The 18,050-nt window shown below is 29.2% G+C and overlaps 3 protein-coding genes across 3 annotated transcripts; all 3 read right to left on the reverse strand.

Annotated features, from left to right (window-relative positions):
• Positions 1-206: 206 nt before the first annotated feature.
• Positions 207-7,352, reverse strand: LOC132933880 (uncharacterized). The gene is made up of 6 exons (XM_061000152.1): positions 7,220-7,352; positions 3,954-4,117; positions 3,540-3,889; positions 3,373-3,426; positions 2,214-2,533; positions 207-844 (listed from the first exon to the last, which is right to left on the reverse strand). The coding sequence occupies exons 1-6, from the start codon at positions 7,350-7,352 to the stop codon at positions 207-209; spliced, it is 1,659 nt and encodes a 552-aa protein (XP_060856135.1).
• Positions 7,353-13,445: 6,093 nt separating this feature from the next.
• LOC132934370 (uncharacterized) lies at positions 13,446-14,581 on the reverse strand. Its single transcript, XM_061000678.1, has 4 exons — positions 14,495-14,581; positions 14,278-14,421; positions 13,727-13,855; positions 13,446-13,649 (listed from the first exon to the last, which is right to left on the reverse strand). The coding sequence occupies exons 1-4, from the start codon at positions 14,579-14,581 to the stop codon at positions 13,446-13,448; spliced, it is 564 nt and encodes a 187-aa protein (XP_060856661.1).
• A 1,027-nt stretch (positions 14,582-15,608) lies between these two features.
• On the reverse strand, positions 15,609-17,877 carry LOC132934397 (uncharacterized). The gene is made up of 3 exons (XM_061000707.1): positions 17,813-17,877; positions 17,596-17,749; positions 15,609-15,866 (listed from the first exon to the last, which is right to left on the reverse strand). The coding sequence occupies exons 1-3, from the start codon at positions 17,875-17,877 to the stop codon at positions 15,609-15,611; spliced, it is 477 nt and encodes a 158-aa protein (XP_060856690.1).
• Between the last annotated feature and the right edge of the window lie 173 nt (positions 17,878-18,050).

Below are 18,050 nucleotides of genomic sequence, written 5' to 3' on the forward strand. Positions count from 1 at the left end.
AGGATAATAGCGGGGGGCTTATAACCTCTAACCACTCATCCACTGAGTGCTGACCCACTGACCCAACTGAAGTGGCCAATGTGTATACGCAGTTGATTTTTGTTTAAAATGTTTTCGGATGACGACGGCGACCCGTTACAAGTTTTATTCCGACGAAATATAAACATGGGTAGATAGAGAGGCAGGTAGGTACACTATACACGCGCTTACACGTCCGACGACGGTTCGCCCGACTCGTCGTCGCGACTTTTAGCGGATCTTCCGTACAGCTGCGCCAGGCTGACGCACTTCGGGTCGGTGCGTCTGCTCCGCAACATTGAACTCGCCTTCTCGGAACGCTCACCGGTGAAGTCTGACGTCATGCTCGGCCGTTCCGACCATCGGAACGGCATCCCGCTGTTCGAGTTCCGTTCGGCGCGCGATTCGGTGGACCGCGCAGGTCTCAAACCGGCCCGGCCACCGCCGCATTCGTCGTAGCCTCCCGGACTACGACGTCCAGACGACGGGGCCCGGTAATCGTCGGCCGGGGTCGGACGTCTCGCCGGCGGATCGACGAACGTGTTGCGGCTCTTGTAGTGGCCGGTGCGGCCGTCAGGGGCATTTAGCGCGGCCAGTTTGCGCGCCAGATCGGAAATCCGTGGACGCTGATGCTCCGACGGCAATGACTTCTCGACAGCGGGCCTGCTTTCTTCGGGCGGCGGTTTGACGTTCCCGTGGCCTGCGCTCTGCCTTATCGTGCATAATTTCGGCCGCGGGCACTCGCGTTGCTTTTTCTTCGCGCCGCCGCAGCCACTGCCGTCCTGTGCCGACGGCTGTTTCTGTTGTTCATCTTCTTTGATCGTTTCTTAAAGCGTGTCATATTATTATTGATACATTGTGTAATATTATGACAACTATTATTAAATACACACAAACCATTAGCTTATTTGCCATCTACATTCTACATATTACAATACACGGAAAAAACAAAACAGTTGTTTGTACCATGAAAATAATAGGATTGACTGTACATTATAATTGCTATAGGGATAGCTATAAGATTAATCAGATTTACTAAAATATTATAGTCAAGTTATTATAGTTAACTGAAATATGCTATTTTAACTACATTTTTTAGTTAATTCAAACATTAAAAACTGCATTAACTATAAAATATAGTAAACCTAAAACCATAACTAATAACTATATTTATATACCTAGTAATAATACGTATATTATTTTAGTTATTTTACCTATCAAATAGTTATATTTACTATAATTTGTTTAACTATAATATTATAGTAATTTTTTTTCCGTGTAGGTATACCGTATACCTACATAGATATTATGCTATATAAGTTGTATAGTTTGATTTTTTTATAACATGATGAACATATCAATAATGTGATAAAACGATGAATACATTATATTATACATTACAATGTAGTACCTATGTACAATTATAGCCAATCGATGACTAAATATTAAATATAAATATAAAATAGTAATGATTTAAGTATTATTACTTATTACTTATTAGTATTTAATATTTATCAATTATGAAGTTTAATTTCTCATAAAATATTAAGCTTTAGTTTTTTCATATCAAAAATGGTAAGTTGTCTTTTTAAAGTTTAATTAAAAAACTCCAAGCAAAAAAATATCTTATCCAAAAATGAATTATTCAAATATAGACAATTTTGAAACAAATTGCATTAATATTTATTTTAACGTTTAAAGGAACATTATTTTATTTTAAGATTAAAGGACGCACACCCACTAGTATATTTTGTTGTCTCCATCTTAAAAACGTACAACAAGTCAATTTGCATTCAGCAGAATCAATTTTAAATTGTCGGAATTAATATTAGAGTGAATTGACATAGCTATTATTACACTTGAAAGTAAGAATATTATCTAAGAATCTCATTGGATTTTAATAATATTTAAATTTAAATGTGAGTTATGACTCATGAGTATTTTAAGATTGTAATATTTTACATAAGTATAAGTTTGATAATCAATTCACTATAATATTAAAATTAAGAACATAAAATTGGTTCTTCAGAATCCAAATTTTGATACGTTTTTAAGACTTCAACGACAGCCCGTCGTCCGTGTTCGGTGTCCTTTGATGTATTAATATATTATACGAATGTATAGGTATTTTCATAGTTTTTGGTGTACAAATAATGAATACTTTGGTCCTAATTATATTATAATATATACTATACTTTTATCGCCGGATTCCGTAACAACGTTGATTTTTATTGGGATTATATCATCGATAAGCGACTGCTCTACGTTTATCAAGAAATCGCCTGGATAAAGTTTATCGTAGGCATTAAATGCTTCTTTGTCAAGTTCTATTTGTGTTTTAACTTGAGCATCAACTTTGCGATCCGAACACATTTCTGCGCCAAGTCTTATATCTCCAGTTAATAGACTGGCATCATTCCATTCGAATGCTTCGTTCACATTTCGGTTTTGTTGTTCTATGTTCATTACATCACAAAGATCTGATGTCTCCCCGCTTTCTTTTAATCTATCTGACCTAATAATAATAATTATTATTATTTTAAATGTATCTAGTGTTAGGATGATTTAAAATTTTCTACTATGTCCATTTCATAATATCTACAACAGAATTGACTAGGTAGCTATTTACTAGAAATAAATAATAATAGTTCAGCTTCATTTTTAAAATACCTACCTATATAATCATTATAATCTATATATAATACAGTATTTTATACAAATGATTCGTACCACTTTCGTGCTCTTTTGCTATAAATATATATAAACAAGAATAAGTATAATAGTATAAAGCGTTATAGATTTTGGATTTAACTATTTTCCACGCTCAAATCATATACCTACCTACCTAATACAAAAAGCGAGATATTTGATGAAAGTGACATTCACATTAGACAACAATTATTATTATTATCTAATACTATACACCAGCGTTTCCCAAACTTTTTCTCCGCCGGACCCCTAAGAGATAGTAAAAATGATGGCGGACCTCTTAATAAAAATACAAATAAAAACAATAGTAAATAAATATAATAATAAACTATCGGTTGTTTGACCGACTCGATTAGAGGTCTCTAATCTCAATTGATTTTCAACGATAACCATTTCGACAATGCGTTCTTACAATTATCAGTATTTCCCGATGGCCTATTTCCTAAGTGATACGAATTAATATCCATCAGTATTTCAAATTTACGTTCGTAGACCACAATTCGGGAAACGCTGCTATAGACTGATAATTTTAACCTCAATACCTACTATGTAGATATAAGTTTATCAGGTACCTAGGTATACATATTATAGATACAATAAATTATAATTTAGGTCGTTAATAAACGACATAGGTAAACAAATTACTTTTTCCTAGAAGCCCTGCTGCCAGAAACTGATGACTTGACTTCGTTTTCGTCACTGTTGATAATGTATCAAAAAAGCACAAGTATTAGTAGGTAATTTTTGCCATAGGTAGGTGCCTATATTATATATTATGGCATATGTTATCAGCTATAATTTTCGTGTCTTACTCTTTAGCGGTTGCATTTTTTCGGGCGTTCGGAAGTTTTATATTGTCTGTGCTCGGCTTGTGCAATTTTAATTGAATACCCGCTAGTGCTCTTTCCCATTCGATGTCCGTGGCGTGTGGTCCACCTTTAGGGACTGATATTTGGGATGATAAATTCCAATTATACATCGGTTCATCTGAAAAGGCGTAATAACACTGAACACCAACATTCGGTATAACTTGATATGAAGCATATTGGCGTTTGTCATAAGACATTGCTGTGCTAATTGTTGGAAAAGTTTCTTCTTCGTTATTTCCAATACACGTCGCAGTACCTTCTTTCTTTAAAAATTTTCTCGCCATTTCGATCACCTGTGGAAATTTGATGCTGTGAATATAAATTATACGGTTCACGATTCATTTACGCATGTCTTACGCCATTTTCCAAAGGATCAATTGTCTCGGGAGGAGGGTCTTTAAATGGACATATTGGTTCTGGATATTGCAATGCCAACGTCATAAGTTTTATATATTCATTTCGAACAAATTTGTTTTTATTTTGTTCCAACACTTTCAACCAGCTTGATAATACACAAGAATCTATAACAGTATAACATTAGTTCATATAAGTAGGTATATAACTATACATTATATAACTTATACAAGTAGTGATAAAATTATTTAATGTTAGAAAGGAACCTATACAAATAAATTAAATTAAAACATATACAATTTAATTTATTACCTATAGGGTTTAAATCCGTTTATCGATTTTTTTTCCCGAAAACCGTTAAAACCCTTAAATTTTAATTTTAAGATCCATAGACCGCGGTTACCGATACTCTTGGCCAGTTTAGAAAGCGGATATCAGTCACAGATTAACAAAAGTTTATTTTTACAAAACCCTGAAAATCGCTCATTTTGTAATACCCGGTAACCAGTACAATGAGGAACAATTTTTTTTTTGTAGATACCATTTACCTTTAATATATTTTTAATTTATTTTAGTTTATTGAGACAACAGTTTTGTTTTTAATTAGATAACACTTTTCTTGTAGTATTTAAGTTTGGGGTTTATTTTTAATTCAGTTTATTAGGTACCCAGAAAAATGTGCAAATAAGTAATAAGTAGTATAAATTATATTTATGAATTTATGATAATGTGATATAATACTATTTAGATATAATATATCAAAATACGTTAACACCGTGTGAGTAATGGGTATACCGCCTATTATATTTTATATTTATGCCTAGATGTACTTCATTATATTGTATACCCACAGTATCAGGTTACAGTGGGTTAAATATAAAATACCTACAAAACTATTAAATACATTTAATTTATATTTTTATTATTATTTTTAACATAAAATTAGGAATTTAATAATTAATATTAAATGATAACCTATAAATAATATAATCCATTTTAAAGTTTTTAACGCGGTCACTCTTTATGTGATCCATATAGGTTAGGTTAGTTACTAATTAAAAAAGAAGATTAATTTTTTATAGACTGAGTTAGGTTAATTTTTTTTCCGTATTAGTTTTTAACTTTTTGAGATAAATTTATGATTTGTTAACTGTTAACTTTTAACCTATCGATCTTGTGTCCTCTTAACTTATCTTAACTTGAATTAATTATTTCCATTGAGGGGCCTCGCTACTGCCGTCAATTTTAGCTGAAAGACCTAAAGTATTGACAAAACTAAATTTAACTAACGTTGTCTGATTCTGAAAAAAAAATTTTAGCTCACCAGAAAATTGTCTGTAGATCCTACAAAGCACTTTGTAAAAACTAAATTTTATATTATAGTAACTGTAATTGAAAACTTGAAAATATGAACTTTTTCGAATCATAATTAAAATTAAAATTGATATTAAAAACGGAAAATGTTTCACACGATCTACAGATATTTTTCTACTGAATTAAAATATTTTTTGAGAATCAAAATCAGACAACGTTAACTAACAATAAGTATGTTGTTGTAAAAATTCGTGTAGTGAAATTGATATGGTTTTTCGAGTTATTGACATTTTCATGCGCGTACGAGAGAGGTTTCCGTCGGCGGCTCCACCGTATGCGCGGCAACTGCCGGTACCCGCATTTAATTTCACTCACACTAATCATTTACAACTAACACATAGATCCCGGGCGGCTATGACGAAATTAGAAATTGCCTAAATGTTGCCCCTTAAATAATGACCGTAGCGAGGCCCCTTAATTTGCCAACATTTGACTTTATGTGGTGCAAGGAATGAACCAGGAGATACTAACTATTGAAGACAGAACCAAATGTAATCAGAAGTTAATAACGACGGATTTTCTTATTATATAGTATACCCAACTAGTTTAATCATAACCGTATACAGAATATCTATAATTCATAAAATGTAACGTAGTTAAGAGCAGTATTTACTATTTACCGGTTAGAATCGTTTAATTTTTATTTAAACCACTAGAAAATCGTTAACATGACGTTAACGGGTCATCGCCCATCGGTAATTACTTTATTATGTGAATGGTAACCGATAACCGCCACTTCTCTAAAGAAGAAAACAAGTCGACAGTTTTTGAAATATTTTCGGTTCCTACTCGAGGTGATTATCTCTAATTTTTGGAAACAGTTTTATACCCGGGTTTATTTATTAGGCACCTATCACCTAAAGGTGCGTGGAGGTAGGGGTGATAAGTAGGACAGTTGCCTCGTTGGTTATTTTCTGGGTCAATCTATCCAATCATCATAATCATTATGCAACATAAAATATCAGAAAATAAATATTTTTTAAATTAAAAATTAAAACATTTTTTTTACGAAGTGATTTTTATTAAACTTGATTATGAACGTAAGACGTTTTATAGATTTATGACATGTAATGGTGTGGCCAAGTACGGTGTTACCCAAGTTTTTATTTTTTTGATAAAAAATTAAATGTTTATAATATAATATATAGCATACAATAGTTTGAAGTTTGTGGCATCAATGCCTGGATAAGCTAGAAACATTTTATAAATAACCTAACATTATAAAATCAATGGTATCATTAAATTAATTTGAAAAAAAAAGCATTTGTTAATTTTAAATTACATAATATCAATTAATTTAAATTAATGATGTTGTATTAAGAATAAATACCAAACTATCTACATATAATTTTAAAATTTCGTACCTATATGAAATAAAACATGTCACACACACAATACCTTATCACAAATAGAATAGACAGTGAAACAAAAAATTGAAAAATTTTTGGGGACGTTCGTTAGTTACAAATTAATGAATAGTATGATAACTTAAAATAAAATAATTTAAAAAACGTTGGAATAAGTTATTTAGCATTAAAAATAATAAAAGAAAATATTAGTGTATAGGTACCCACATTTTAACTTTACAAACATTTTCAAATATACCCACCCATTAATAATGTATAATTTAAATTATACTAATATAAATGAAAATAATCGAGTTTATTTTGAGTTTTTAAGTTTATCATCACATTTAAAATTATAATTTCTTAAAAATATGACATTAATTATAGACCATAGTCTATAGAACATTTTTTAACTACGTAAATAAATCGTATAAAGTTATTCTTTACAGGATATAAGATAAAGGATATAAAACTATATAATATCTCAAATTATTTTATTATTATAAATAATAATAACATTTATTAAAGTACTATTATAATATAAATTACCTCCGATATCATTACGTTTTAAAATTAGTTGTTTAACTATATCGTAAAAAAAAAAAAATGTTACGTCTTCATCATCTGTCGGATTGGAATTTCTTGTTAATGTATTATCTTTGCTTTCACTGTCGTTATTCATATTTAACTTTTAACTTACAAATCAGAATTTAATCAAGTACGAATTATTTTAAATCAATATTAACAATTTAGTTAGTAAAACACATTTCATATAGGTACATTTACTTAATACAAACATTAAATTTAAATATAAAAAGTTATTTAATTTTTTTTTTTAAATATTATGTTGCTAAGTGAAAATGTAAATGTATATAAATAATAAATAATTGCTGGTACCTATAGTAGCTATCGGGATCAGTATTATTAAGTATAACTAGTTAAGTATAATGTTATCAATGAATAAAGATATTATAAACCCGTATTTCGCAATAGTACCTATATATTTGTGAGTTCTAGTAGTTAGGTAACTTATAAGTCAATAAAACGATCAATTGGAAGTACACAGTGGCGTAATTACGGGGGGGGGGGGCGCTAAAGGTCCCCCCCCCACAGGGATTTTTTTGTGTCAATGCTGAATTTATTATTCTGCTGTTTCTTTATATTTGTATATAGTAATATGTAATTAAAAATATACATAACCTATAGCCTTTAGTATAACCATTCAAACAATTTAAAAACCGCAATTCAGAATGTGCTCTGTAGTCTGTAGGTATTAATTATTTCTATGATACATTGTATTTAATGCAATTATTATTTATTAGTTATTATTTATTAACGAACTTGGTTTATTGTATTCAATAGTTTCTAAACCTTACTTAAAAATCCAAGTGTTTTCATGTAACTTATATTATGAGTAATTTATTTATTGATAGGAAATTAATACACAAGATTTATGTTCAACTTCTGTGTTAACTGATGTAACTTCAAGAAATTTAACGTCAGTTGAAATAAATAAAATTGTAACTAATTTTTGGAAACCTGATTTCAATTTTATATTTCTTATTAATAAAAGTTATAAAAAATAAAAAAAGGCCAGACAAGTAGATTAAAATTTAATTGTCTTTCACGTTGATCCTAGTTAGCTTACTCGACAAAGGAAGATGGAGCTTTTTGCTAAGTATATAGTGTTTCTTTTGTTAAATCTATTGCTGGTATTAATAACCAAAGTCTTGGGGCTTTAGTAAAATGCAAATTTTATAATTGGATTAATCAATAACTTTTAAGATCGATGAAGTGATAGATGTTTTAGAAAATAAGACCAGAAAGCATTAGTTAATTTTGTAATTTTACTATATTTATATACGTGCCGCACACGTCGCCCGCGGCTGAAATAGCTCACTTCCTGCACTTGCAGCTACCCAATATACTATTACAGTATTAGACAAATCTTCAAACCTGTGATTTAGTTCCCAAATTAATCTAAAATAACAAAATATGCATTCATTTTAAAACTCACCCGATTTATTTAAATTATCATCAAAGAAATGTGGAGTCATCAAATTGTATTACCGCAGCAAACGTTACTACGGGTACGTCATGTCGTCATACAAAATAAAATACGATTTACTCAACTTTTTACTAAAATAATATATGAATTATATTATAAATTGAAAAAGTGTGCATTTTGTATATACATAATTTAACATAAACATAGCATTCAAAATGGATCTTGAAACAATGTGAACTTTTTTTTGTCTAAGTTATATTATATTATAAAACGTTTATTGCATAGCCAAAGCTCTCCTTATTATGTGGTGAGAATTTTGTTTCTTAGTTAGACCGTAATGCTCGTCACGAATAATGTTGGTCCGATTAAATGCGTTTATCGGGAAATTAAAATTGTTACTTAAATGTGGGTTATACGGTGGGTTGCGGTGGGTTATACGCTTCGAGTACGGGGTTGGAGTACCAGGGTTGTATGGTCAAGTTGTATCAGTTTCAGCGGCGGTACCAGTGATTCCGACGGCGGTATCAATCGTTCCAAGTCCGTCACAATCATAGCATACGTTCCTGTTACATTAGGTCCCATAATCGTCGACACTCACACTCGCCATCACATACGGTATTAGGATATTATTACGATAATATTACGATAGTATCAATAATAAATAATTCTACTTGCATATTGAAAATAGTGGAAATCACTGTGATCAAATTTGCCGTGTAGGTAAATGCAAATAAAATTCAAAAAATAGATGAATTATTAACATCTAATGTGTGTGTATAATATTAATTTTACGAATAACGGATAATTGCAAAACCTTCCTACAGTTTTGTATTCGCTTAACATCTCTAGACTCTAGTTAGGTCTTAGGTACATGTAATTTATAAAAATTAGTATTCACTGTATTAAATTTGTTTAGGTACGATGAAATACTATTTAGAGCAAATACAATATGTTTACAAAATAATTTAGGATCTTTACGAAATTCGGCCTGATCATAAAAATAACTAAATATATTTAGTACCTACGCATAGAAATTTGGAGTTGTTTTAACTACAACGAGTGTCAATGCTATAGACATTTGAACGTCGATTTTGCGCTAAGGATTTATAAGTGTTATTTTAACAACAGAACTTTTTTCGGTCATTTGCACAACCCAGGAGAGTTGTTCTAACAACAACGTGTTTTAAAAATAACACTAGATCGATGGTTATTACAAATTATTCATAATTGTCCGTAACAATAATTGAGTGTTGATTTAACTATCGAATATACTCAGCTTAAAATAATGATAACGTCAAGACAAATTTTTCCGGATAGTCACAATACTGAGTATTTGTAGTAAATTAAACCTTTTTCATTAGTTATATTAAACTTCAAAAAGTGTTATTTCAATAAATATTGTATTTAAGATATATATTATAATAATATGGTATTATTATTATTATTATTATTATTACTATTATTACTTACCAAACTATTTAAATGTATTTTTTATAACATCTAAATAACAATTACTTATACATTATCAAATAGTTCAATTAATCGGATAAATTATCTTATAAACACTGCCGGTTTTTTTAAATATTATCTGGTAGTGGTGGAAGGAGGAGGTAATAATCAGTGCCTCTAAAAACGGTATTAGGTTTATGTATTATAATTAATACAAATAACAGATATAATAATAAAAATACATTTTATTGTATACAAATAAATATAGGTAATACAACACATAAATAAAATAATTACATACTTATAGGTATCTACATAATTGTCGGATTAAAATTATTAATATTTACAATCATTATATTTAAAAAAAACCAATAGGTAAATTATGATTTATTCATTCATTATAATACATATTATAGCATATATTTTGCCATCGTAAAAAATATCAGATAGAATCATATAAATTTATTTTATTTTATACAAATATTAACATAAAAAATACAACACAAATAACAAAATAATATTATTATTATTCAGTGGAGATAAAATAATTACATACTTACAGGTACCTACATAAAATAATTATTGTCAAATAAAAATTATTAATAGGTATTAGGTACAATATTTACATAAAAAAAAACAATAGATAAATATTATTATTAGTATACTAATAAGTACGGAGAATTTTTAAAAGTACCAATCATCTCCAAATGGTTACATAAAACCACCCTCAAAGTTGAAGATTGAATTTTTCTACTACAAAAAATGGCTTATGACACAAAAAAAATACAAATCACATCAACGTCGTCCCGTTCAGTATTAAATTGCGTGACAATTAATTCGTGTTTCAATTTTAAGAGTACTAAAATCAACGTAACCAAATACTGCACGCACAGGTATACTCAACAACGTGTCCCGCAAAAGAATACAATAATTTACATGACTGGGTTAGTGCAACGAGCCAGCAGTGACCTCGTGGTATTGTGATATTGGTACCTCGTGCAGTGTATTTTTAGAAGCTGTATAGGTAGGTACGGTAACTGCACTCGATTAATGACGTATGCGAGAAACTTTGTGGAGTTTACACTTTACGAAGCGTTAGCGCAATTAAATAGTTTTCAAGCCCTCTTTAAAAATGTCCGTGTTTGACAATTGTTATTATTTTTTTTATCTTGTAGTACCAATGAAGTATATTGGAACAGTATTATTTTTTGATAATTTTTTCTTTGGCAAATCCACCATGAGCAATTTTATAAAAAGGTATTAAATAAAAATGTATTGCATGTGTCATGGATAAAAAAAAACAGTTTTAAAAACAAAACTCATTCCATCGGCTGGTGGAACACGAGCGTTAATATTCAAATTATTTTCAATTATTACTGCATCCAACCCGATCGTCGGCGTCCGTCTCTATCCTAACATAATTGAGATTAAGACTACGAGCATAGACGCTATTTTGACAACTGTTTAAGGGGGGGTGGGGGGTGCTTAATATATAAAATCAAAACAGACACGCAGGGGCTCCACCCCCGCACACCCTCTCCACTTGTAATAATTTTTACGGTTATAATATAATACACAAACATTTAGTTTGGTACTCAACAATAAAAAACAAAATACTTGATAAATAAAATACAATATACAACTCAACATTTATCGATGCACAGTGACGCAACCAGGTGGGTCCCTGGGACGAGACCCCCCTTGGGCCATACTTATAATGGGTGGGTATACATGCTACTCAAATAGTAAGAAAAACGTTTCTTATGGGGATTGCATATGGACAGTTTTTAAGGAGTTCAAAATAGGCAATTTCCGAATTGAACGCGTGCGGGTCTTGTAAATGTGTGTTTACTGCTTAATAAGTGATCATTAGTGTATAATTCTACCAATGGACTTGATAACGCGATAAGACTTCTAAAAATTGATTTGAATTCGTTAATATTTGTACTTCAGATCAGTGGTATACTGGTGTCATTTCAGTTTTTGAGATGGGGACATTTTTGACCAGCTCATAATAAAACTGAAAAAAAAAATCACTCGCTAACAATTACATTACAGTATTACATTACGATTGCATTTCAATACAAATAGAATTCTTACATAATTTTAAACTTACTCGCAACTCACTGTCTTAGAATTATTACTAGTTACTATCATGGTTATCTGAGATAACCGTGGTTACTATCATAGGCATAAATGACCCATTTTTTTAAGAGATAAGAATGACTAAATTATTAATACATATGTAGAGGGATACCTAAATATATTACTTATTAGCTACTATATAAAGGTTCAAAACTAGCCCATACACGGCCCGTTAATGACAAGGGGGCTGATGCCCACCCTGCCCCCCTCCAAATGACGCCACTGCTTGAGATCGATCAAGCCACATTTTAAGATATTTTATTTAGTTTTCCAATAAACAACATTTAAAATTTCGTAAATTTCAAAATTTATAGGATTTTAGGAACACAACATTAACATGGATCTCAAGTTGATATAATATTATTTAGCGAATTCAAATAAGTTTTCAGAAGTCTTATCTATCAGGTCCATCGGTAAGTATGATTAACAAAAGATTGGTAACTACATTTTGGTGGAAATAATTGTCCGTTTGCAATCCCTTTATAATAACAACACTTGATTATATATTCTGTAAATTGATATTAGTTATTACTTGTTACTTATTAGACAACATGTAGCTTGTACACTAACTATAGAGTTGGGCGTTGGCTAAAAAATCCCATAGTTATATTTTTTTTCAGTTTGATCATTTTCTTATCAAGAAGTACAGATTATGGATTTAAGAATGAGTATATTTAAAAATAAGGGGCTTAAATAAAACTAGGGAGCTAAGCCCCCCCCCTACATCCTTCTAAATTTCGCCTATGAATATATAAGCCCGGAAGTAAGTTTCTTTCTTCTTAGTAAAGTATTATACAATTATTTGACTTTAAAAACATTTATAATTCAATAAATTTACTATTTAGTAATAGGTACAATGTTGTTTGTTTAATTTATACGATTAGAAATGTATGAAACCTAAAATCAGGCAAAATGACAGTGAAGGGTTATAGTTTAGTAACAAACGACTAAACTACTAGAACATTTTCTTGAACTTAAGTGTAATATTTTTTAGGTACTAGGTAATTTATTAGCATAATTAAATAAGAAACATACAGAAATCATTTATATTTCATTACATTTAGTAATAGATACAATATTTCTTATTTAATGATGTAAATAAATTACCAATCATTTAAGCTAAGGTTACATTTTTTCACGAAATATTGCACTCTAGTATGTTCTAGTCATCATTTAGTCTTTTGTTTCTGAAATATAATCTTTTACTGTCTTTTTGCCTGATTTTAGGTTTTCATAAATTTCTAATCGTTTTACTAGTTTTTTGTAGAAATTAAAAATGTATGCCAACTGTTCTTCTGCCATGGGAAATTCCGTTGGTAATTTTCCATTATTTTTGAGATATAATTCCCTATATTGATGTAAAATTGAACTGATAACCTTTAAACAAAAATGTTAACATTCGAATTTACATAATAATTCACTATAAAAATAATAATAATTCTAGTTCATCATACAAAGTTATTTTCTGTTTCTCTTTCCTGTATTTCATTTTTAAAGTCTTCCATTTGTGCAAATCTTTGTTTATCCTTCATTATATCCAGATCCGATTTGAGATAAATTTGATTGACAGGATTTAATTGTATCTAATGACATGTTAAAAATTATTGTATAAGGACTATCTACACGGAATAAAACTAAATACATATAGGTACCTAACAGTGTAACATGTGTATTTCATTTTGGCACTTGGAAACCGTTACGATTTTAAAAAAACACAGTGGTCCAAAAACGATATTATATTAATAAAAATATATTTTTCAGACAGCTGTTTTTTTTTTGGTGGGGTTCATACATATTTGAATTAAATGAAAAATGTATTTAAGATTTTAAGAAGTATGAGCCGAATATTAAAAAAGAACGATCCTTACGACCTTGCATTGTTCATAGTTATATTATTATAATATAGGTACCTATTGACACAAAGCAATATTTTTGTGCAAAATGATATCTAAAGACTAAGGTGTACAATATTTAATAATTATTAATTAACAATGGTTTTTCTTACTTTATTGGTATACTCAGATTTAACGTTCGCCTTCCTCTTAATATACATTAAATCAGCCTTTTTAAGATCATCTAAATAAGTTCGAGCGTCGTTAAAATTTACATTTAAAATTAATTTTTTATTTTTAGGTTTCTTATATTGAATCTAAAATCATAATAAATTTAAAGATTAACATGTAATTTATTGGATAAAAAAAACTTAAAAATATTTACTATACCTCTTCAGAACTGTCGTTTAAAGCTTGTTCTTTTTCGTTAAAATCAGATATTTTTAATATTGAACCTATGTTTCTTATACAAGCCATTTCCTCTACGTGCTGGATGATGTCATAAACATTTTGATATCGAGGATTTTTCGCAATTACTTTTGAAATGAATTCCTAAAGGTGTGATAGATAGACTCATTATATAATAATCATATTGAAAAATATGTACTACATAAATGAAAAAACACACGCTATTATATTATTTAAATCACAGTGTTAATACTAAGTATGCATTAAACAAATACACCCAAATACCACCCAAACCTGGCCAAAAAAAAACTGCCTATCGAAAGATTTTCGATGTTATCCGGATTAGCATTTAAAACTCTCTGCCCTATATCAAATTATATTTTGTCTCTAATTATTGTACATTATATTAGTTTCCGCTCTTAAATTGTATACATTTATATTGTATGAAATATTAACATGATAAATGCATGCGAAACTTAATAATCTGTAAAAATGTTTTTAATAAAAATGAAACATACAACCTAATCATTATAAATATGTATAATTTAATATATATATTGAGTGTTCCACAATTCAATGTAACATCAATTATTTTAGTCTACAACGTGGTCAAATCGAATTGTATTGAGATTTATGACTTTAGGGTGAAGAGTAGGGAGTATCGAAATACATATATTGGGAAATGGTCAAAATGTAAACCTTTTAGCGATAAAAAGTCTAATACAAATAGTTGTTCTCTTTTAAAATGTCAACTCCTAATTTAACTACTCGATTCTGATTTTAAGATCTTAGTCTAAATTGTATTTGTATAAGTTGATGCGATTGTTTGAATATATGTTTGTAAACTTATAAGGACTCGATTTCAACCATTTTGATTTAAAATAAAACTAATCAAATAGAGTATTTTGATGAAAATTGGAATCATGTTTCCATAAATAGAGGTTGATACTTGATATTTAAAAATGCATGGTTCAACATAGGTGTATTAAATTCAAAAGGGTTGACACTTTTAAGTATGTATTTGCAAAATGTAAAAGTACTCCAATACCGACACTAATATTTAATAAATATATCACAACATTAAATCTGGATTATGTTATCTATAAAGCGTGAACAAGACTGTTTTAGGAATAGTTTTTACATTATAATATTGCTGTACTAATATTGTACTCATAACACTATAACATGCCTCGTAAGGCTTATAACTTTCAATGCGGGACTTGGCATCTTTAACGATTTTGTCTAATTTTTTTATATTAATACCAATAGATTTAATATTTTTATTATAATCTTCCTGCTTTATTTTTTCATCTCTAATAATATTTTCACATTCATCAATCGTTTCTATGTAGTCCTGCAATATAATATAGAAGAAGAGTTATTATGAAGTAAAATATTGTTAAATATTCGGTGCATAGGTATTTCGAACATTCATGTTGGCCATATTTTAAATCGTACGAAATAAATAAAAATAAATATACATATTTGATATTTTGATAACATGTAAATAATTATTAAATAACTATTACCTATTTATTATTAATATTATTATTACATAGCCAACTTATTTTATTGTATTATATATTTGGTTTAATTTAAAACACATTTTTATCTGCCGAAACTGTTAACATTTGGGCTAGAATTTCTATGATTTTTCATGTATTTTCCATAAGTCCAAATTGATTGGTTGCCAGATAGGTACACGATTTGGATTATGCTTGATTAAATAGAACAACATTTTGTTGCATATTTTGAATATAGTGCTTATAAATGCATAATTTGATTTTTGAAAATGTTATGAATTTAAAATGGTATTTATCTAATAAACGTCTACAATTATTGGGTAATTTGTCGAATGCCAAATGGTCGTAAATGTACTATCTAATTTTATCTTGGTCAGATGACGGATAGGATTACCTATACTTTATTATTGTTTTTTTTAGTAGTACGACAAGTCTTAGCCAAATAAATCCATGATCGTTCCAAACACCGGTTATTCGTGTTTAAAAATTTAAAAGAACATAATATTATTATTACAGTAATACCCCCCACATAGGCGGAAATCCATTAAAATTTCAGGGAGTGGGAGCTAACATTATTAACATAAATGTGAGAGGAGGACTTCGATCCTACCAAACTAAAAAAGGAGGGGGCTTGACGGACTTTTGAGTGGCTAAGCCCCCTCAAGCCCCCCATTGATTTCCGCCAATGGTAATAAGGAATGTTATAATAGCTACTTATAATAAATAATAATTATATATATAAATAATAAAATATGGTTATTAATTAGTAAATAATAGGTTTCAATTAGTTTCTGATTTGTATGTAAAAAATATTAGATGTTATGTAGAAATAAAAAAAATTGTTTTTGCATACTTTTCATATGTTTGTAAATAAACTGCATATTTTACTATTTTTTATTCCATATAAATCCTACGTTCCTAACACTAGCTTTTATTATTAAATATTTATTTAATGGAATTTGATTAAAACTAACTCCCGAAAAAGAGTAAAAAACGATTTGTAGATTATAGTTCTGCGTAAGTACATTGTAGTAGATAATAATATACTCAATATTCTCTTATTATAAACACGTCTGTAGTTAATGTTGATAAAAAAAAACTCAAATATAATGTAGGTAATAATATTTTTTATTTTACTATTGATCGGACTCAGTAACATACCCAAAGGGTAAGAGGTTTGGGACATGCAATCATAAGAGTAAAGCTCACAGTTAAGAGTTTTAGTCATTATTATACTATTTATATTATTTTATATTTTTCTATTTAATTGAAATAGTTTTTGGACCCCTCTCCTCGATAAATTCTTAGCTAAACCGCCCCTGATCAAACACAATCATAATATATTAAACACAATAAGTATATATAAGTTAATGAACATTTAACAAATTGTATTTTAAATAAAAATAACTAATATTTTGTCGTGGATGTTTTATTATCACTTTTTTAAGAATATACGTAGATACCAAATTTCTGTTATGAAATACGAACACCGCCATTTACGCACCGTGACGCTACTATTTATATTAGTAATAATTGTATTTATAATATTACATAACGTACTTCAACTTTAAACGACTTGTCATGTACGTATTTTTTAAATTCCTCTAGTTCAACATTAAGTTTGTCCATATCAATGTCCATTTTTTCTCTTTCTTTTTTTATTGAATCCAGTTGAGAAAAAGAGCATTTTTGTTCTTGTAAAATACGGTGAATTCTATAGGAAATTGTTAGTTTAAACAAAATCCATATTTTGATACCTAGCCTTTATTATTCTTACTGTCTCGGATCATCAAATTCTTTGACAAACTTCCTTATCGGTTTAACTTTAATAATTTTTTTCATTTTTCAGGAATAATACTGTTTTTATAAAATGTTGAACACAATGAGACACTTATCATAATAGGTACATCAACATACTAATATCTTAGCAACATAAACATATGAAACATTAACACATTGACATTAGTGTGATACACACATTATAAATGTAGGTACCTTTAGGCATACATTATAAA

Source organism: Metopolophium dirhodum, chromosome 1, assembly GCF_019925205.1.
Source record: "Metopolophium dirhodum isolate CAU chromosome 1, ASM1992520v1, whole genome shotgun sequence".
Lineage (NCBI taxonomy): Eukaryota > Metazoa > Arthropoda > Insecta > Hemiptera > Aphididae > Metopolophium > Metopolophium dirhodum.